The sequence below is a fragment of the Salvelinus namaycush genome, chromosome 28, assembly GCF_016432855.1.
Source record: "Salvelinus namaycush isolate Seneca chromosome 28, SaNama_1.0, whole genome shotgun sequence".
In the NCBI taxonomy this organism is placed as follows: domain Eukaryota; kingdom Metazoa; phylum Chordata; class Actinopteri; order Salmoniformes; family Salmonidae; genus Salvelinus; species Salvelinus namaycush.
The window spans coordinates 8,541,537-8,564,908 of NC_052334.1; the positions used below are offsets into that span (position 1 = coordinate 8,541,537).

Here is a 23,372-nt window from a genome sequence, read left to right on the forward strand (position 1 = left end):
GAGGACATCTTTAGAGACACAGGGGATGACATCTTTAGAGACACAGGGGAGGACATCTTTAGAGACACAGGGGAAGACATCTTTAGAGACGCAGGGGAGGACATCTTTAAAGACGCAGGGGAAGACATCTTTAAAGACACAGGGGAAGTCATCTTTAGAGACACAGGGAAAGTCGTCTTTAGAGACACAGGGGAGGACATCTTTAGAGACACAGGGGAGGACATCTTTAAAGACACAGGGGAAGACATCTTTAAAGACACAGGGGGACTGACATCTTTAAATACACAGGGGAAGACATCTTTAAATACACAGGGGAAGACACAGGGGAAGACATCTTTAAAGACACAGGGGGACTGACATATTTAAATACACAGGGGAAGACACAGGGGGACTGACATATTTAAATACACAGGGGAAGACACAGGGGGACTGACATCTTTAAAGACACAAGGGGACTGACATATTTAAAGACACAGGGGAAGACACAGGGGAGGACATCTTTAGAGACACAGGGGAGGACATCTTTAGAGACACAGGGGAGGACATCTTTAGAGACACAGGGGAGGACATCTTTAGAGACACAGGGGAGGACATCTTTAGAGACACAGGGGAGGACATCTTTAGAGACACAGGGGAAGACGTCTTTAGAGACACAGGGGAGGACATCTTTAGAGACACAGGGGGACTGACATCTTTAAATACACAGGGGAAGACACAGGGGGACTGACATCTTTAAAGACACAATGGGACTGACATATTTAAATACACAGGGGAAGACACAGGGGAAGACATCTTTAAAGACACAGGGGAAGACACAGGGGAAGACATCTTTAAAGACACAGGGGAAGTCATCTTTAGAGACACAGGGGAAGACATCTTTAAATACACAGGGGAGGACATCTTTAGAGACGCAGGGGAGGACATCTTTAAAGACACAGGGGAAGTCATCTTTAGAGACACAGGGGAGGACATCTTTGGAGACACAGGGGAGGACATCTTTAGAGACACAGGGGAGGACATCTTTAGAGACACAGGGGAAGACATCTTTAAAGACGCAGGGGAAGACATCTTTAAAGACACAGGGGAGGACATCTTTAAAGACGCAGGGGAAGACATCTTTAGAGACGCAGGGGAGGACATCTTTAAAGACACAGGGGAAGTCATCTTTAGAGACACAGGGAAAGTCATCTTTAGAGACACAGGGGAGGACATCTTTAGAGACACAGGGGAGGACATCTTTAGAGACACAGGGGAGGACATCTTTAAAGACACAGGGGAAGTCATCTTTAGAGACACAGGGGGACTGACATCTTTAAATACACAGGGGAAGACATCTTTAAATACACAGGGGAAGACACAGGGGAAGACATCTTTAAAGACACAGGGGCACTGACATATTTAAATACACAGGGGAAGACACAGGGGGACTGACATATTTAAATACACAGGGGAAGACACAGGGGGACTGACATCTTTAAAGACACAAGGGGACTGACATATTTAAAGACACAGGGGAAGACACAGGGGAGGACATCTTTAGAGACACAGGGGAGGACATCTTTAGAGACACAGGGGAGGACATCTTTAGAGACACAGGGGAGGACATCTTTAGAGACACAGGGGAGGACATCTTTAAAGACACAAGGGGACTGACATATTTAAATACACAGGGGAAGACACAGGGGAAGACATCTTTAGAGACACAGGGTAGGACATCCTTAAAGACACAGGGGAGGACATCTTTAGAGACACAGGGGGACTGACATCTTTAAATACACAGGGGAAGACACAGGGGGACTGACATCTTTAAAGACACAAGGGGACTGACATATTTAAATACACAGGGGAAGACACAGGGGAAGACATCTTTAAAGACACAGGAGCAGGACATAAGAGGCTAGAAGCAGTTGGTGTTCTGCGAGGAACTCAGAGGAAATAAGTTAGAAATGATAGCTAGCTATAGGGGCATATCAAAGCCAATTCTGAGGCACTTACCTTTTAGTAGGAGTAGGTACACCAGAGGACATGAACATTGTGTTGTTCATGTTGTTGGCTACTGGCTTCGGCTGACTGCAGTAAAACACAAGATTACACCACTTTATTGTTACACTGTGAACACAGACGTATACACCGAATATGGGGTTACATTACATTACTGTAGGAGACCATGACTGTAAGCATTATCATACTAAACTACTGTGCTGTAGTTTTCAAAAGATCACAGGACTTTATTGCTACACTGTATGCGAAATCGTAATAAAAAAACAAACATTTTTACCCCGTTTTCTCCCCAATTTCGTGGTATTCAATTGGTAGTTCGTTTTGTCCCATCGCTGTGACTCCCGTACGGACTCGGGAGAGGTAAAGGTCGAGAGCCGTGCGTCCTCCGAAACACAACACAGCCAAGCCGCACTGCTTCTTGACACAATGCCTGCTTAACCCAGAAGCCAGCCGCACCAATGTGTCGGAGGAAACACCGTACACCTGGCGACCATGTCAGCGTGCACTGCGCCCGGCCCGCCACAGGAGTCGCTAGTGCGCAATGTGACAAGACATCCCTGCCGGCCAAACCCTCCCCTAACCCGGACGACGCTGGGCCAATTGTGCGCCGCCCCATGGGTCTCCCGGTCTCGGCCGGCTGCGAAAGAGCCTGGCCTCGAACCCAGAATCTTTAGTGGCACAGCTAGCACCGCGATGCAGTGCCTTAGACCACTGCACCACTCGGGAGGCCCCTCTGTATGTGAAATCTACATTGTATATTGATGCTATTCACTGGGGAGATCTGAGGGTTCTGTCTCTACGGGGAGATCTGAGGGTTCTGTCTCTACGGGGAGATCTGAGGGTTCTGTCTCTACGGGGAGATCTGAGGGAGGACAGGGGACGTTTGCATGTAAATGTAAATTACTGTAAGATTCATGCATAAGCAATCATAACTAGACTCAATGGATGCAACCTTACTTGTTGAAGAACTATTCTTATCATACAGGGAACAACTGTACTGTATGCAGAAGATTGCTACTGATTGTGCTGTTCAGTATGTGGGAGTTAATTTGGTATGGTTTGTATGAAAGAATAATAGACTTGGCATTTTATTTTAATGCTATGAGCTTAAAATGAATTAACACCAAACAAGAGGCACAAAAGCAGACAAGGAATCTAATTAAACTAGAAGTCGGAGGTTGGTGAGGAACTGGGAAAGGAAAGGTGACATTGCACTATAGAAGGTCATTTGGGCGAGTAAACAAAGAGGTCCATCTGGCTTTCATATCAGCAGTGCTGTCATGTGCTAGCTGGCTGGCTGACTGGCTGGCTGGCTGGCTGGCTGGGACTCTCTCTTTTTGGTCCTGTGCTGGCTGGCTGGCTGGGACTCTCTCTGTTTGGTCCTGTGCTAGCTGGCTGGCTGAGACTCTGTTTGGTCCTCTGCTAGCTGACCGGCTAGCTGGCTGGGACTCTCTCTGTTTGGTCCTGTGCTGGCTGGCTGGGACTCTCTCTGTTTGGTCCTGTGCTAGCTGGCTGGCTAGGGCTCTCTCTGTTTTGTCCTGTGCTAGCTGGCTGGCTGGCTGGCTGGGACTCTGTTTGGTCCTGTGCTAGCTGGCTGGCTGAGACTCTGTTTGGTCCTGTGCTAGCTGGCCGGCTGGGACTCTGTTTGGTCCTGTGCTAGCTGGCTGGCTAGCTGGCTGGGACTCTCTCTGTTTGGTCCTGTGCTAGCTGGCTGGCTGGGACTCTCTCTGTTTGGTCCTGTGCTAGCTGGCTGGTTGGGACTCTCTCTGTTTGGTCCTGTGCCAGCTGGCTGGCTGGGGCTCTCTCTGTTTTGTCCTGTGCTAGCTGGCTGGATGGGGCTCTGTTTGGTCCTGTGCTAGCTGGCCGGCTAGCTGGCTGGGACTCTCTGTTTGGTCCTGTGCTAGCTGGCTGGTTGGGACGCTCTCTGTTTGGTCCTGTGCTGGCTAGCTGGCTGGGGCGCTCTCTGTTTGGTCCTGCACTAGCTGGCTGGCTGGCTGGGACTCTCTCTGTTTGGTCCTGTGCTAGCTGGCTGGCTGGCTGGGACTCTCACTGTTTGGTCCTGTGCTAGCTGGCTGGCTGGCTGGGACTCTCACTGTTTGGTCCTGTGCTGACTGGCTGGGACTCTCTGCTTGGTCCTGTGCTGGCTGGCAGGGACTCTCACTGTTTGGTCCTGTGCTGACTGGCTGGCACTCTCTCTGCTTGGTCCTGTGCTCGCTGGCTGGTTGAGTGACGACAAACTGAATTCTTCCGCTGCTCTATCGTTCGCTACATACTTCAGTCTGAGACTGCCATCTACTGTATCTTAGTTTATGCCGCTCTGACATTGCTCATCCAAATATTTACATATTCTTAATTCAATTCCTTTAAATTTGTATGTATTGTGAAATTGTTAGATATAACTGCACTGTTGGAGCTAGAAACACAAGCATTTTGCTGCACCCGCAATAACATCTGCTAAAAACGTGTATGTGACAAATACAATTTGATTTGATTGAAAGGCTGGGGCTCTCTCTGTTGGGCTAGATTATCCTCACTCACTGGCTCACTACAGACCCCCTCTCTGGGTGCATCCCAAATGGTATCCTATTCATTATACACTGAGTGGACAAAACATTAGGAATACCTGCTCTTTCCGTGACAGACTGACCAGGTGAATCCAGGTAAAAGCTATGATCCCTTATTGATGACACCTATCTACTTCAATCAGTGTAGATGAAGGGGAGCAGACAGGTTAATGAAGGATTTTAAAACCTTGAGACAATTGAGACATGGATTGTGTATGTGTGCCATTCAGAGTGTGAATGAGCAAGACAAAAGATTTAAGTGCCTTTGAACGGGGTAGGCCAGGCGCACCGGTTTACGTGTGTTAAGAACTGCAATGCTGCTGGATTTATCCCTTGTGTATCAAGAAAGTTCCACCACCCAAATGAAATCCAGCCAACTTGACACATCTGTGGAAAGCATTGGAGTCAACATGGGCCAGCATCCTTTTGGAGTCAACATGGGCCAGCATCCTTTTGGAGTCAACATGGGCCAGCATCCTTTTGGAGTCAACATGGGCCAGCATCCTTTTGGAGTCAACATGGGCCAGCATCCTTTTGGAGTCAACATGGGCCAGCATCCTTTTGGAGTCAACATGGGCCAGCATCCTTTTGGAGTCAACATGGGCCAGCATCCTTTTGGAGTCAACATGGGCCAGCATCCTTTTGGAGTCAACATGGGCCAGCATCCTTTTGGAATGTGTTCAACACGTTGTAGAGTCCATGCCCCGACCAATTGAGGCTGTTCTGAGGGCAAAAGTGGTGCAACTGAATATTAGAAAGGTGTTCCTAATGTTTTATACACTCACACCTTTCACCAGGGATCAAAGTAGTGTACTATATAGGGAATTGGGTGCCATTTCAGACGTAAACTCCGCTGCTCGGACCAGAGAACTTCAAATTCACACTCTAGTTCCATGTATGGAGAAATAACAGTTACAAACTAATTTTGGTCTTTTTTCTCCATCTCATCCATTTAATCCAATTCTCCCCCCCCCCCCCCATCTCCATTCAGATGTAGGCTATTAACAGGGTGATCAAATACAATTAAGATCCAATATCTTTCTAATTTACAGTACCAGTCAAAAGTTTGAACACACCTACTCATTCAAGGGTTTTTCTTTATTTTTACTATTTTATACATTGTTGAATAATAGTGAAGACATCAAAACTATGAAATAACACATATGGAATCATGTAGTAACCCCCCCCAAAAAGTGTTAAATCAAAATATATTCTATATTTGAGATTCTTCAAAGTAGCCACCTTTGCCTTGATGACAGCTTTGCACACTCTTGGCATTCTCTTAACCAACTTCATGAGGAATGCTTTTCCAACAGTTTTGAAGGGGTTCCCACATATGCTGAGTACTTGTTGGCTGCTTTTCCTTCACTCTGCGGTCCAACTCATCCCAAACCATCTCAATTGGGTTGAGGTTGGGTGATTGTGGAGGTCAGGTCATCTGATGCAGCGCTGCATCACTCTCCTTCTTGGTAAAATAGCCTTTGCACAGCCTGGAGGTGTGTTTTGGGTCATTGTCCTGTTGAAAAATAAATGATAGTCTCACTAAGCCCAAACCAGATGGGATGGTGTATCGCTGCAGAATGCTGTGGTAGCCATGCTGGTTAAGTGTGCCTTGAATTCAAAATAAATCACTGACAGTGTCACCAGCAAAGCACCACCACACCACCACCTCCATGCTTCACGGTGGGAACAACACATGCAGAGATAATCCGTTCACCTACTCTGCATCTCACAAAAAAACAGCGGTTGGAACCAAAAATCGCAAATTTGGACTCATCAGACCAAAAGGACAGATTCCCACTGTCCATTGCTCGTGTTTCTTGATCCATTGCTCGTGTTTCTTGGTGTCCTTTAGTAGTGGTTTATTTGCAGCAATTCGACCATGAAGGCCTGATTCACGCAGTCTCCTCTGAACAGTTAATATTGAGATGAGTATGTTACGTGAACTCTGAAGCATTTAGTTGGGCTGCCATAACTCTAATGAACTTAGTGTCTGCAGAAGAGGTAACTCTGGGTCTTCCTTTCCTGTGGCGGTCCTCAAGAGAGCCAGTTTCATCATAGCTCTTGATGGTTTTTGCGACTGCACTTGAAGAAACTTTCAAAGTTCTTGAAATGTTCCACATTGACTGACCTTCATGTCTTAAAGTAACGATGGACTGTCATTTCTCTTTGCTTATTTGAGCTGTTCTTGCCATAATATGGACTTGGTCTTTTATCAAATAGGGCTATCTTCTGTATCCTATTTGACTAAGCCATGCCTCCTTGCCCGGCCAACATGTCCTCATCTCCCACCCCTTCTAATGCGACTAGCCCTGATGCTCCTCCCTCTTTTTCCCCTGCCCCGCTACAAAGTTTCTCCCTGCAGGCGGTCACTGAATCCGAGGTGCTAAAGGAGCTCCTTAAACTTAACCCCCCAAAAAACATTTGGGTCAGACGGTTTAGACCCTTTCTTCTTTAAGGTTGCTGCCCCTATCATCATCAAGCCTATTTCTGACCTTTTAAAACTGTTTCTCCTCTCTGGGGTGGTTCCAATTGCTTGAAAGTCAGCCACAGTGCATCCTTTATTTAAAGGGGGAGATCAAGCTGATCCTAAATGTTAAAGACCAAAAGTGTTGGAAAAACTTGTCAATACAACTGACTAGTATTCTCTCTGGTATGCAATCTGGTTTCTGCTCAGGTTATGGATATGTCACTGCAACCTTAAAGGTCCTCAATGATGTCACCATTGCCCTTGATTCTAAGCAATGTTGTGGTGCTATTTTTATTGACTTGGCCAAAGCTTTTGATACGGTAGACCATTCCATTCTTGTGGGCCGGCTAAGGAGTATTGGCGTTTCTTAGGGGTCTTTGGCCTGGTTTTCTTACTACCTCTCTCAAAGAGTGCAGTGTTTGAAGTCAGAACATCTGCTGTCTCAGCCACTGCCTGTCACCAAGGGAGTACCCCAGGGCTCAATTCTAGGCCCCACGCTCTTCTCAATTTACATCAACAACATAGCTCAGGCAGTAGGAAGCTCTCTCATCCATTTATATGCAGATGATACAGTCTTATACTCAGCTGGCCCCTCCCCAAATTCTATGTTAAACGCTCTACAACAAAGCTTTCTTAGTGTCCAACAAGCTTTCTCTGCCCTTAACCTTGTTCTGAACACCTCCAAAACAAAAGGTCCTGTGAATTGATAAGAAGAATGCCCCTCTCCTCACAGGTGTGATTACTACCTCGGTCAGTTTAGAGCTTGAGGTAGTCACCTCATACAAGTACTTGGGAGTATGGTTAGAAGGTACACTGTCCTTCTCTCAGCACATATCAAGGTTCATTCTAGACTTGGTTTCCTCTATCGTAATCGCTCATCTTTCACCCCAGCTGCCAAACTAACCCTGATTCAGATGACCATCCTACCCATGCTAGATTACGGAGATGTAATTTATAGATCGGTAGGTAAGGGTGCTCTCGAGTGGCTAGATGTTCTTTACCATTCAGCCATCGGATTTGCCACCAATGCTCCTTATAGAACACATCACTGCACTCTATGCTCCTCTGTAAACTGGTCATCTCTGCATACCCGTCGCAAGACCAACTGGTTGATGCTTATTTATAAAACCCTCTTAGGCCTCACTCCCCCTTATCTGAGATACCTACTGTAGCCCTAATCCTCCACATACAATACCTGTTCTGTCCATCACAGTTCTGTTAAAGATCCCCAAAGCACACACATCCCTGGGTCGCTCCTCTTTTCAGTTCGCTGCAGCTAGCGATTGGAACGAGCTGCAACACACACTCAAACTGGCAGTGCTGTAAAGTACTTAAGTAAAAATACTTTAAAGTACTACTTAGGTAGTTTTTTGGGGGTATCTATACTTTACTATTTATATTTTGGGCAACTTTTACTTTTACTCCACTACATTCCTAAAGAAAATATTTTACTTTTTACTCCTTACATTTTCCCTGACACCCAAAAGTACTCCTTACATTTTGAATGCTTAGTAGGACAGGAAAATTGTCTAATTCACGTACTTATCAAGATAACATCCCCGGTTATCCCTATTGCCTCTGATCTGGCAGACTCACTAAACACAAATGCTTTGTTTGTTGAACTGTGCCCCTGGCTATCCGTAAACTAAAAAAAAAAAGAAAATCATGTTGTCTGGTTTTCTTAATATAAAACATTTTAAATGATTTATACTTTTACTTTTGATACTTAAGTACTCAAGTAGTATTTTACTGGGTGACTTTCACTTTTATTGGGTCATTTTCTTTTAAGGTATCTTTACTTTTACTCAAGTATGAAAATTGGGTACTTTTTCCACCATTGCAAACTGGACAGTTTTATCTCCATCTCTTTATTCAAAGATTCAATCATGGGCTTCGGTTCAAACTCATAAAAGACACACTCTGGTCTACTTACACTCGGCTTATGCCAATGGGGGAATCCGAGTCACAATCTTGGAGGGCGGTCCAAATGATTAGCCAAGCAAAGGAAGTTTGCAACGTAAGGCCCTCAGCACTCGTTTTAGTCGAGTTTGTGAGTGTATAATTATGTTCACTCCGGGGCCTGAAACTCCCCATAATTCAATTTGCGACCATTGTACATCCACTAAGAAAAGTCTACCAAAACTTAAAAACATCAATGGAGAAGTCAACATACAAGTGCAAGTAAAAACGAATGTAAAAAGGTTAGACGTGCTACTAATGCACATGACGGCACAAACACGTCTCGTAAAAGTAATGATGTTTTTGTTTGGTTATCTTTTGGAAATTGTAAAAATAAAACATTTTCCTTCAGAAGTTCCAGCTAGGCAGGCTAACGTTAGTTAGCTAATTAATTTGATAGCTATCATACAGTAGGTGTATATTAATAATGATATATTTAATATAAGTAGACATGCAATCATAATTGACTGTAGCGCATATAAAGCACCCAGTGGCTGAAAACACAATCATCACGGGATGAACGAGTGACAAATTTCCGGGCAAGGGCGGTTCATTTAAAAATCATTCCTTTCTCCCTCGGCCCTTGCCCTGCAAGTGTATACTCGTCAGACGCCATGAATCGTCATCAGAAGTGTCCACTTTGAGGGCTGAGGGGATAGGGTGTGTCTTTTAAGTGTTTGGACTGAAGCCATAGACACTCTTACTGACAGTTGTGGCTGCTTCGCGTGATTTATTGTTGTCTCTACCTTCTTGCCCTTTGTGCTGTTGTCTGTGCCCGATAATGTTTGTACCATGTTTTGTGCTGCTACCATGTTGTGTTGCTGTCATGTTGTGTTACTACCATGCTGTGTTTTCATGTGTTGCTGCCATGCGATGTTGTCGTCTTAGGTCTCTCTTTATGTAGTGTTGTTGTGTTTCTTGTCGTGATGTGTGTTTTATCCTATATTTTAATTAAATGTTTTATTTTAATCCCAGCCCCCGTCTCCACAGGAGTTTTTTTGGTAAGCCGTCATTCTAAATAAGAATTTGTTCTTATTAACTGACTTGCCTAGTTAAATAAAGGTTAAATATATATATTTTTTTTTAAGTATCCCACCCCTACCTTGTCACAACACAACTGAGTACTCATATAATAATAGTATTAGCATACTGCTCGTTTCTCCAAAATTTCAAAGAATGTTCAACCTTTCTAGTACTGCATCATATTTTCATCAGTATTTCTCTTAATAAGCAACTGAATTAATTATTCACTCACAGTGCTACTAACGATGAGGGGGCCACCTGACCTGACCAGCATAGTATTTGTATTATCATGAAGATCCAATATTAGATCCCCCAGAGTCAAGCTAATACTTTCAAGGCACACTTCAGCAATAATGCTCGAGGGGGTGTGGTATATGGCCCGGGCTAAGGGCTGTTCTTACGTGCAACGCAACATGGAGTGCCTGGATACAGCCCTTAACCATGATATATTGGCCATATACCACCCCCCCCCCCCCCCCCCCTGAGTTGCTATTATAAACTGGTTACCAACTAAATTAGAGCAGTAAAAATAGATATTTTGTCATACCAGTGGTATACAGTCTGATATACCACGGCTGTCAGCAAATCAGCATTCAGGGCTCGAACCACGCAGTTTATAATAAGGAACATATTTTGAAGTACTATTTTTAAACCTCCATATAAAATCCCAAGTTCAAAACAATAAAATAGTATGTTGATCCAGTTCAGACAAGGAAAAGGGGAGTGTAATAGGAATATAGTGTCCCTAGAAATATATCTCTAGTTTAGTAAAATTCTGACAAACAAGTCAAATCTCAACTCAAATATTTACGACTAACAACAGTGTAAAAAGCCAGCGTCCGCTTTCATCCAGGACCCTAATGCTATAATAACTGAGATAAGAGGATATAATGAGATCTCACTCACCTCCTTTAGAGGGTAGAAAGCAACAGTCCGGCTAGCCAAATACATCCAACCATTCAAGCGCTGCTGTAGCCAGCTGCCTACCCTGGTCCGCTCTGCTCTTAACTGAGCCAGCAGCATCTTAATGAACTACACTGCTGCTGTCTCCAAGGAGACCCAGCAGTCACATGACTATGACGATACAGTCCCCTCCTCTCCTCTCCCTCAATTCAATTTAAATTTAAGGGGCTTTATTGGCATGGGAAACATATGTTTACATTGCCAAAGCAAGTGAAGTAGATAATAAACAAAAGTGAAATAAACAATAAAAAATTCAATAAAAAAAAATTAATAATAATAATAATAAAATAAATAAAACAATTTAAAAAAAAAACTTTTTCTCAATACCGCACTTCATCTCAACCTCTAAATAGACTAGATTTTTTCTCCCATCATTTTGTTTTTGTCATTCTGTGAAATAAATGCATGACTGCATTCTCTGATAATGACATTTACATATGTGTACAGTTCCTTTGCCCAGGCAGCGCTGACACTTATCCAAGGCCCATTACATAAAAAGCCTTTCATATACAGTACTATACTATCCTCTAAAAAGTAAATCATCAAACCTTTAAGCAAACAGTGTACAAATATAACTCCTATTTACTGAGTAAAAGACTCTTATATAAAAGGTTTAAGAATGACGTGCTCTGAGAATCTCTCTCTCGGTCTCTCTCTCTCTGCAGGTATAATTACGAATATGTTGTTCCCTAGAGCTAGATGGTGTCCATATTGATTTTGTCCCTGCTTACAAATATCTGGACAGACGGAAAGCTGTCTTTTAAAAAGCATACTGATGAGTTAAGAAGCTAAGAATAAAAATGGGCTTCTTTTCTAGAAATCGGTCATGCCTCTTGCTAAATAGTAGAAAGCAGATTATTCCGTTGACTTTCCAAATCGGTCCTAGACTATGGCGACATCACCTATGTTGCTGCCACTTCACTAAAGCCATTAGATGCAGTTTCTTATAAACGCACCGCGCTTCATTACGGGAGCCATTTTCAGTACTCATCACTGCATTCTCTATCAGAAAGTTGGATGGCCCTCTGATGTCACATAGGTTGATACATGAAAACATAGCAATGTATAAAGCCCTTTATAAAAAGTCCCACTGTACCTAACATCATTACTAAACCTCAGACATAGGAGTTACCACACCCAGTCTCAGGGATTGATAACTCTGGAAAATCCTTTGGTCTCAGAGTTAGGTAAATCAGCTTTTAGTTCTTGGACCTTATTTGTGGAACAATCTTCCAAATGTTATTACAAAATAATGTTTTGGTGCCTGTAGGGTAATTCAGAAAGCTGATTGAGGACCTTATTACTGATGATGATGATTATTATATATTTTTTTAAATGTTGCTTTAATTTTGTATTTATATTTTGATGTGTGCATTTTCTGTCATTTCTTTAATTCAAGGCTCATCTGTAAAAGGGACCTTGGTCTCAGTATGACTCCCTGATAATGATTTCAGTCACATGTGATGTCACAAGTTCCCATCACAACGTTCCACAACCCACTCAGAGGTGCCACAGAGGTCAAAAGGTCAATTAATAAGAACAAGTCAACAGTATATTTAGGCATTCTATGATCAAAGTCCTGCAATGAGCTAGCTTAGCGTTGTCACGAAGAGTGGGAATCTAATGACAATGCATGACATTCTACTCATTGTGCCTGTGGCATCGAGGACAGAGAAGACAAGGCTGTACTTTCATAAATGTCCCCTAGCCTTCATATCAGTCTCGCCTCTATTCCTGGTAAGACATCTCTTTCATTCTATTTCTGACTTCAGAAATCAGCTTGAAGGAAAGCATTTGGAAATAATATTTGCAACCTGCAGGCTGCAACAAAAAAAATCAAATGAATCCAGTACTTCCCGGTAATGCACTCTCCTCCTTTCTCTCCGTCTGTCAATATCCCTGTCATAAAATTCTAATCGTACTCACAACAAAGTGAATTGCATAGCTATTTCCAATTGCAATGACAGTATTGACTAAAAGATGATTGAAGGAATAAAACAACATGAGACATTCGGACATTAAAGACTGTGAGTAAAGGCTGGGTGGTTACACTGAGTATGACCTGGTCAATATTTTAAACTCATATTTTAGGACAGTACAGGTAGTATTTATTTTTGTCTAAGCCAGTTGAGGACACAGTAGTTTTAGATGTTCTAGATTAACAGTGACAGATAGTCCATCACAAAATCATAACTCTGCTCCCCTTTGTGTAGTGTATAAATCCACTGGAAGCTCACTGTCAGTCTGAGGGGATCCTAAAGTCACAGTTTGCTTATAGCCTGCTGAGGAGCTAAGCAATACCAAGTAGGGCTAGGCGATATGGCCAAAAAATCCTATCATTTTTCACATTTTTGACGGGATTTTATGTTTTTGAATAATAAAAGTTCTAAATATTATTTTTGAGTTGTTCATGACCCTAGGGTGGCAACACATACGTTATTTCAATGGGGCTTTCTCCATTCTGATTGTTTTATACGGTTCAATTCAACTTCAACCTAAAATAATTTCCTGTACTCATTTGAGATAATTTCCACACTGCCACGATATGGGCATAAAAAACTAGGCCTTATTTTTTATCAAATGTTGCAATTGCGATTTAGATCAAAACACTTGGGTGAACTTTTGGAATCATGGAAATAGAATGTTTATTATAATTCTATAGTTAGAATATAAATAATAGTGGGCACTTTGAATACAGTGTTGTTTAACATGACAACGAATGAAAATGCCAGGGAGGAGTTATTGTGACAGGGTAGGAACCAAAGTGATGTTCAGTGTTTCCTAGGGGACCCTATAATCTTTGGCTACATGAAATCTTTATTCATATAGTCAACATATTCATGCTTCGCCTATTCCTCTGTGATTTAGAAGATACTGTTGCACAAACAACATGCTGATTTAGGCCTCCACCTGCAATGGTATCAGGATGTATTAGCTAGCTACATTTGCTCTACATTAGCTAGCCAGCTAACTAGCATTAGTGGTTAACACAATTTAGCTTAACTTGCTAAGAAAATACAAACTAGCTGTTTGCAGATGTAAGAAACACAAACTAATATTGTAATTATAGAACGCTTGTGGATTTATATTAAGATCAAAGTGGAAACAACATCGTTGCCATCAACATCGTTGCATGTGCTGCACTGACCATGCAGACTGAACGAAAGTGTCTCGTGGTCAAGCAACAACAAAAACGCTCCTTGAGTGACAGGGGGTGGGACTAGGTCTGTGTGGAAAGCATCATGGAGAGAGAGAGAGACAGAGAGAGAGAGAGAGAGAGGAGAGGGATGACTCAAGTAGTGGCATATCACATTTAACAAACCAAACATTCAAATACCGTTATAGAAGGTAAAGTAAATACCCAAACCGGTCCGTGCATCAATACCGGTATATTGTAAAATACGGTATACCGCCCAGCCCTAATACCAAGTATCTCCTACCCACTGTCACAAGGGTCTCATTGCCTCAATGGGTTTAAATCTTGACCATTGGCAATAGCCTATACTATTAATCCTTTCATGCTTCAAACCCAGCCATTACGTCTGGCCATGTTTAACACTGCAGCCAGAGTTCCTTTTTCTGGTATTTTATTATTAGGATCCCCACTAGCTGTTGCAAAAGGAGCAGCTACTCTTCCTGGGGTCCACACAAAACATGAAACATGACATAATACGGAACATTAATAGACAAGAACAGCTCAAGGACAGAACTACATACATAACCGTTCAAAAATGTGGGGTCACTTAGAAATGTCCTTGTTTTTGAAAGAAAAGCAAAAAAATAACATCAAATTGATCAGAAATACAGTATAGATATTGTTAATAATGTTGTAAATGACTATTGTAGCTGGAAACGGCTGATTTTTAATGTAATATCTACATAGGCGTAAAGAGGCCCATTATCAGCAACCATCACTCCTGTGTTCCAATGGCACGTTGTGTTTGCTAATCCAAGTTTATCATTTTAAAAGGCTAATTGATCATTAGAAAACCCTTTTGCAATTATGTTAGCACAGCTTAACTGTTGTGCTGATTAAATAAGCAATACAACTGGCCTTCTTTAGACTAGTAGGGTGTCTGGAGCATCAGCATTTGTGGGTTCGATTACAGGCTCAAAATGGACAGAAACAAATAACTTTCTTCTGAAACTTGTCAGTCTATTCTTGTTCTGAGAAATGAAGGCTATTCCATGCGAGAAATTGCCAAGAAACTGAAGATGTTGTACAACGCTGTGTACTACCCCTCCACAGAACAGTGCAAACTGGCCCTAACCAGAATAGATAGAGGGGTGGGAGGCCCCGGTGCACAACTGAGCAAGAGGACAAGTACATTAGTGTCTCTAGTTTGAGAAACAGACACCTCACAAGTCCTCAACCGGCAGCTTCATTAAATAGTACCCGCAAAACACCAGTCTCAATGTCAACAGTGAAGAGGCAACTCTGGGATGCTGGCCTTCTAGGCAGAGTTCCTCTGTCCAGTGTCTGTGTTCTTTTGCCCATCTTAATCTTTTCTTTTTATTGGCCAGTCTGACATATGGATTTTTCTTTGCAACTCTGCCAAGAAGGCCAGCATCCCAGATTCACCTCTTCACTGTTGATGTTGAGACTGGTATTTTGCGGGTACTATTTAATGAAGCTGCCAGTTGAGAACTTATGTAAAAGCCATTTCTCAGAACAAGAATAGACCGACGAGTTTCAGAAGAAAGTTTCTGGCCATTTTGAGCCTGTAATCGAACCCACAAATGCTGATGCTCCAGATACTCAACGAAAGAAGGCCAGTTGTATTGCTTCTTTAATCAGCACAACAGTTTTCAGCTGTGCTGGTTTTCTAATGATTAATTATCCTTTTAAAATGATAAAAACTTGGATTAGCTAACACAACATGCCATTGGAACACAGGAGTGATGGTTGCTGATAATGGACCTCTGTACGCCTATGTCGATATTCCATAAAACATCTGCCGTTTCCAGCTACAATAGTCATTTACAACATTAACAATGTCTACGCTATATTTCTGATCAATTTGATGTTATTTTAAATGGACAAAAAAAACAAATTGTTTTCTTTCAAAAACAAGGACATTTCTAAGTGACCCCAAACTTTTGAATGGTGGTTTACATTTTTTTTTAAAGGCATACGTAGCTTACAATGCATACACAAAAACTATCTAGGTCATTTAAACACCGTCATCCTAATTGCACTGTTTCCTTTCGGTTCAGGCCTACTAACACAAATTCAGGACATTTCAAACCCTTCATCCTCTCTCAGAATAAATGTGTCCTTATTAGAAAACAGAAGACTAGATCAACATCCTAAATGGCAGCCATTACATCTGGCCATGTCTTAACACTGCAGCCAGAGTTCCATTTAAACACCATCATCCTAATTGCACTGTTTCATTCATTCCCTTAATAGTGCACTACTTTTGACCAGGGCCAATAGGGCTCTAGTCAAAAGTAATTCCCTATAGGGAATAGAGTGCCATTTGGAACCCCTTTAGGGCTTTGCTAAAGATCATTTGAGAAAGTGGATGTTTTCCCCCCCAAAATGTATTCCAAAAAGGGTTCCAGGGAATATTGCTGGAAGGAAGAGCAGTGTAATTGCCTCAGATTTTAAATTGAAATATAAAAATGATGAAGTAGAATCCATGTGCAAAAGAAACGGAACATTGTGCCATCTGGTCAGAGACGATATGGTGATGAGAGAGTCTGGTTTTATGAGATTTACTTCTAATGCTGAGGTTTAACAGTCTGAATATTACTTTTCAGCCCCATCTAACTTCATTATGGTCCATGATACTGCACTACTCAGACTCATTCCCTGCTGTCACCACATTCTGATAAAAAATGGTGTGTTTGGTTTGGTAGAACCCAGAAACTAGTTTTCAACATCATTCCTATTTTCAAGGGAAGGGAGGGATAGAGGGAGGGAAGGAAGAGAAAGGGATGAATAGAGGGAGAGAGGAAAGAAGGGTAGAGAAGAGAGGGATGGAGGGAGATGACAGCCAGGAGAGGGAGGAACTCTGAATAACCCTCATCCTGCATCAACTTTTACTGGGACTCCAAAATAGCAACAAAGCAGCACACTAACAATAGCCTGGTCCCAGATCTGTTTGTGCTGTCATGCCAAACAACAATCATACGGTAGGAGTAAGCAAGAAAGCACCAATAGATATTTTGCCTACTCCAATGTAATTGTCAAGTCTGACTTCATGTTTTCCATGACAATTCCATAATGAGTTGGCAAGAGACCAGTAACAGACTGGCACCCAGGCTACATAAACTAGCTATAGGCTATAGCAAATCTGGTTACTAGTGAGGCATAGTCAACTTGAGGCCAGTTTTAGCTACAATCTACACATGTAAGGCAATATACACTCACCGGTCAGTTTATTAGGTACACCACCCCATTCATGAAAATGGATTGCTCCTACAGACAGTGAGTCAAGTAGCTGTGGCTTGCTATATAAAAGCAGGCAGACAGGCATCGAGGCATTCAGTTACTGTTCGATTGTTCGATATGGAACACAATAGATATTATTCTGAAATAACACGAAATGTACAGAAATGTAAGTTCAGTTATGTGACAGCCAGCAGGATATAAAACAGTTTCTATAATGGCTTCCACCCAAAGCCTTAGATTTATAGCAAAGCTCCAGCTTCATTACATAACAAACAACGGGTTGATGAGGACCAAAATGTTGTTCAAAGCACCTACAGAAATAGAATCACTTAGAACCGCTTTTCAAAACACCCAATTGGCAAGTAAGTTACAGTGCCTTCAGAAAGTATTCATACCCCTTGACTTATTCCACATTTTATTGTATTTCAGCCTGAATTCTGAATTTATCAAATATATATTTTTTTCTCTCACCAATCTACACACAATACCCCATGACAAAGTGAAAACATGTTTTTAGAAATGTTTGCAAATTTATTGAGAATGAAATACAGAAATATCTCATTACATAAGTACTCACACCCCTAGGTCAATACTTTGCAGAAACACCTTGGCGGCGAGTCTTTCTGGGTAAGCCTAAGAACGTCCCACACCTGAATTGTGCAACATTTGCCCATCATTACTTTAAAAAATATATATTCTTCAAGCTCTGTCAAATTGTTTGTTCATCATTGCTAGACAAACATTTTCAGGTCTTGCCATAGATTTTCAAGACGATTTAAGTCAAAACTGTAACTCGGCCACTCAGGAATACATTTAGAATACATTCTAAAAGCTTTAACAAGAGCAAGGTATTGCGTTTCATTTGAAAACAGCATAACAGTTTGTAAAAGCAGAATATTTCAGGTCATCCCACCTCCCTAACCTTTGAACCCCTAACAGCTAATTCCATGGGTGAAAGCGCATGATACTTTTTTTTACAGACAACAGAGCACTGTCTTCTTGGTAAGCAACTCCAGTGTAGATTTGGCCTTGTGTTTTATGTTCTCGTCCTGTTAAAAGATGAATTCATCTCCCAGTGTCTGGGGGAAAGCAGACTGAACCAGGTTTTCCTCTAGGATTCTGCCTGTGCTTAGCTCCATTCCATTTATTATTTATCCTGAAAAACTCCCCAGTCCTTAACGATTACAAGCATACCCATAACATGATGCAGCCACCACTATACTTGAAAATATGGAGAGTGGTACTCAGTATTGTGTTGTATTGGATTTGCCCCAAACATAACACTTTGTATTCAGGACAAAAAGTGAATTGCTTTGAAACATTTCTTACAGTATTACTTTAATGCCTTGTAGCAAACAGGATCCATGTTTTGTAATATTTTTATTCTGTACAGGCATTCTTCTTTTCACTCTGTCCATTAGGTCAGTTCTCCTACCACAGCCATTTAGCGAACTGTTTTAAAATCAGCATTGACCTCATGGTGAAATCCCTGAACGGTTTCCATCCTCTCCGTCAACTAAGTTAGGAAGGACGCCTGTATCTTTGTAGTAACTGGGTGTATTGATACACCATCCAAAGTGTAATTAATAACTTCACCATGCTCAAAGGGATATTCAATGTCTGCTTTTGTCATTTTTACCCATCTACCAATAGGTGCCCTTCTTTGCGAGGCATTGGAAAACTTCCCTGGTCTTTGTGGTTGAATCTGTGCTTGAAATGCACTGCTCGACTAAGGGACCTTATAGATAATTGTATGTGTGGGGTACAGAGATGAGGTAGTCATTCAAAAATCACATTTAACACGTTTATTGCACACAGAGTGAGTCCATGCAACTTATGTGATTGTTAAGCACATGTTTACTCCTGAACATATTTAGGCTTGCCATAAGAAAGGGGTTGAATAGTTATTGACTCAAGACATTTCAGCTTTTTATTTTTAAATAAATTGTAAACATTTCGAAAAACATAATTCCACTTTGACATTATGGCGTATCGTGTGTAGACCAGTGACAAGCAAATCTACATTTAATCAATTTTAAGTTCTGTCTGTAACACCCCACAATGTGGAAAAAGTCAAAGAGTGTGAATACTTTCTGAAGGCACTGTATATAATAGAATTACTTAGAATATAATATATCATTATATTTCTATGCAAGCACCCATCTCACAATAAACCAACCTAACACATCAGCTTTCTCACATTTAACTAAATAATCATGGCCCTCCAATCTTAGTGAGAAACTATTGACAATGCACCATCAATTGGCAGCGAGCTTGAAAGCCAATGATTTTATCCTATGGAGTTTGGACAACTTACAGTGCAGCACTTGATGACATCAGAGACAGATGGACTCTCTTGGTGAAGTAGACATAAGAGGACCGTTTCATGGACACAGATTAGGCCTAGACGTTCCATGAGGAATCTCCTTTGAACATGCTCTTTAGTCTAGTCCAAGCTCTTCTCTGTCCTGGCACCCCAATGGTGGAACCAGTCTCCCCTTAATGTCAGGACAGAGTCCCTGCCCATCTTCCCAAAACATCTGAAATCCTACCTCTTTAAAAAGTATCTTAAATTACCCCCCCACCCAAAACAAAACTAAAAATGATAAGCACTTGTCTTTTCCTACTAGTAACTACTTTGTTGAGGGAAAATGAACTTACTACGACCGTGGTATGTTGTTTTATGACCTAGCTATCTTAAGATGAATGCACTAGTGTAAGTCACTCTGGATAAGAAAGTCTACTATATGACTAATGTAAATGTATGTCTAGTACTAGGCTTAATCTGTGTCCAGTGGTGGCAGAAGAGTCCAGTGTACTTACACAGTGTGTGGCACGCTGTCCTGGGGTTTCTCTAACTGCTCAGGGAACACTGGGTGAGGTAGCTCTCCAATGGGGACACAGCCCAGAGACTTACTGATGGCGTGACTTAGCTTTTTAGCTGGAGACTTCTGTGAGAGGCAGAAACAAGACGGTGGACATCATATTCACTGTTTTTATTATCAGGGTTAGGGGTTAATTAGAATTGAATTCATTCAATTCAGGACATTCAGTCAATTCAGGAAGTAAATGGAAATTCCAGTTTACTTCCTGAATTGATTGAAGTGAAATGGAATTGACCCCAACCCTGTCTGTTATAATGTGGGAACTGCTTATAGAAGTAGCGTAAAGAGATGTATAGTAATTGACCTTAACTATTTCTAAAATACCCAGTTACATTATGCAATGCATAGTGTACCGAGAATTACAAGGTTTGTTCATGCAGAATGGGACCAAATTCATAGTTTTCTTTGCTTTGTCCTAGATGTTTTCTCTGACAATTGAAATAACCTTTTTCTACTTCCAAATATGCTCAGCCATTTCATTCTGGGCATGATGCCCTCAGAATAAAATGGCCATTACCATCCTGATCGCAGGCACACAGAGTTCAGGATTGGATTTGGAACCAGTGTAAATAATTTTCCCAGCTTCAATTTACATCACACTGATTGAAAATTGGGAGAATGCTGGCATTGGCATAACTTTCAATGTAATTAGCTGAAATGAGTAAAAACCCATAAATCAGAATATTTAAAAAGGTTAGTTCATGTAGAAACAGGCCCAATGCTCTGCTTATGCATGCAGGCGGCTATTGGATTGTCCGAGCGCAAAGGAAGGCTGAATCTTGGTATTCGATGAAACTATCATAACTTATCTTTGGTGTGTATAAGTGTAATTGTGGGACGTGGTCTCTTTCTCAAAGGTCTGTCTCCTCTTCGCCTCCTCTCCTTCATCGTACTGACCTGAAAGAACTGAGCAGCTGAAAGCCAGTCTAATGATGAGCTTCCACCATATTGTTTTCACCTGTCCATTCTTTTTCCAACCAGTTCAGATGAAGGGGAGGAGAAAAGGACAGGAGGGATTTTAAAAACCAATTGAGATAGAGACTTTGTGGTTGCCGTGCCTACCCAAGAGGAGTGCTCCTTCATCTGATGCTGGTTGCTATGGGGACCATTGGCATGGCCACGCCAAAAGCAGCTCTGACAGAGTTGGTAGCCATGGCACTGTTGGCACCGGTAACGGAACCCCATCATACTTTCACTCCGGCAATAAGAACATTCCACGGGATGGAAGGCTAGAGGAAACCACAGAGAAATGGTTAGTAGGTCACTGATGAAATGTTGATACAGTGAGACATAACATATAAGATTTATTATAAGACATTTTAATAGCACATATATGCTTAAAAATAAGTTATAAAGCATTATACCTACAGGTTTTAAGTCAAGTCTTACCCCATTTCTCGATACAAATGCTTAGATTAGAATGACTATTATTGGTGTTCGGCAAATTCACTGTGAAAATAAAGTCAAAGGAACTAATAACAGGGGAAACGTTACCATTTTCAACATTAGCAAGTCGGTGCATGAGAGGTAGCCACACGAGACACTGGGGGGGAGGATCTGCCATCAAAATGTCCAAAAACGTGTTCAGCAAGATCTTCTTCTATATTCAGTTAGACAGAGAATAACTTCTAAATACAAACACACCATTGGGCTCTGGTCAAAAGTAATGCAGTATAAAGGGAATAGGGCGCCATTTGGGACATAACCCATAGTGAATGAAATGGACACCACTGCAAAAGGTCATCTTCAATAATAGATGAATGTGCCCTGCTTATTGAAGACGACCTTTTGGAGTGATTTTTTATGGTCTGTGGACTATATTTACAAGGTTCCTCCCTCATCCTATGTTCATATCTCTCTCTCTCTCTAAGTATATTATACATGTTGTATATTATTTCAGTGAGAGAAACCCTCTTGGTATGTCCAACCTACCTGCTGAGGGAAGCATGTCCGTACGGAGTGTTCTGTGTATCCAAAGGACGGGCCCTCGAACACAGCTGTGGGCAGCTTCAGAACTTCACGAAGAAACTGGTCAAACTTAGCAAAGGCCATCACACCATTAGAGTCAGAGATCTGGGAGAAGATACCTGAGAGAGAGAGAGAAGTAGAGAGAGAGAGAAGTAGAGAAGTAGAGAGAGAGAGAAGTAGAGATGGAGAGAGAAAGGTGGTGAGTACACCAGATTTATGTACAGTACATCAGTTTACATACATCTACGCCATTTCTACAATCTATTGAATATGAGCTATGGATGATCCTTCTTTACACTTCCATCTTAAACTACAACTACGTTAGTGCTGGAAATGTGACTCAACAGCGTCCCTTTGTGTATAATTTACGCAACTGCGGACACTGTAGCCCAGGGGTTCTCAAACTATTGGGGCCACGTACCCCTTTTGTTAAAGCAAATTCAACAGGAACCCCGTTTAAAAATCAGAACACAAATCAAGTGAGATAAAAAAATATATAAGGATATAAGGAATTTTGCTTAAGTCTCGGGCCCTGGAAAGGAACATTTTAAAGGCCTTCCTCTTGGCATTGGAGAGAACATCTTTCAGTTTAAGCAAATTTTTCAAGCTAATATCTTACAATTAAATAAAAAAATACCACGAGGCAGAGAAAACCTTTCAGTTTTTAAGCTTACATTACAGTGCTTTCAGAAAGTATTCACACCCCTTGACTTTTTCCACATGTTGTTGTGTCACAAAGTGGGATTAAAATTGATTTATAAAAAAATTGTCAACTGTCTACACAAAATACTCTGTAATGTCAAAGTGGAAGCAAAACTAACATTTGTAAAAGACTTATGAAAAATAAAACACTAATATATCTTGATTAGTTAAGTATTCAATTTTAGAATCACTTTTGGCAACGATTACAGCTGTGAATTGTTGGGGTAGTCTAAGAGCTTTCCACACCTGGATTGTGTAACATTTGCCCATTATTCTTTTCAAAATTCTTCAAGCTCTGTCAAATTGGTTATTGACCATTGCTAGACAACCATTTTCAGGTCTTGCCCTAGATTTTCAAGACGATTTAAGTCAAAACTGTAACTCGGCCACTCAGGAACATTCACTGTCTTCTCGGTAAGCAACTCTAGCGTACATTT

At 41.6% G+C, this 23,372-nt stretch overlaps 1 protein-coding gene across 1 annotated transcript in view; it reads right to left on the reverse strand.

Moving 5' to 3' along the window:
- Positions 1–438: 438 nt before the first annotated feature.
- The window catches only part of LOC120023019 (dystrobrevin beta-like), a 36,502-nt gene continuing 13,568 nt past the window's right edge, over positions 439–23,372 (reverse strand). Inside the window, exons 7-15 of the mRNA XM_038966969.1 lie at positions 22,198–22,352; positions 21,760–21,865; positions 21,328–21,494; positions 20,204–20,331; positions 1,996–2,070; positions 1,667–1,766; positions 1,497–1,582; positions 767–1,310; positions 439–642 (exon numbers count right to left, since the gene is read on the reverse strand). Coding sequence (XP_038822897.1) covers positions 439–642; positions 767–1,310; positions 1,497–1,582; positions 1,667–1,766; positions 1,996–2,070; positions 20,204–20,331; positions 21,328–21,494; positions 21,760–21,865; positions 22,198–22,352 — 1,565 coding nt within the window. The remainder of the gene's footprint in view (positions 643–766; positions 1,311–1,496; positions 1,583–1,666; positions 1,767–1,995; positions 2,071–20,203; positions 20,332–21,327; positions 21,495–21,759; positions 21,866–22,197; positions 22,353–23,372) is intronic.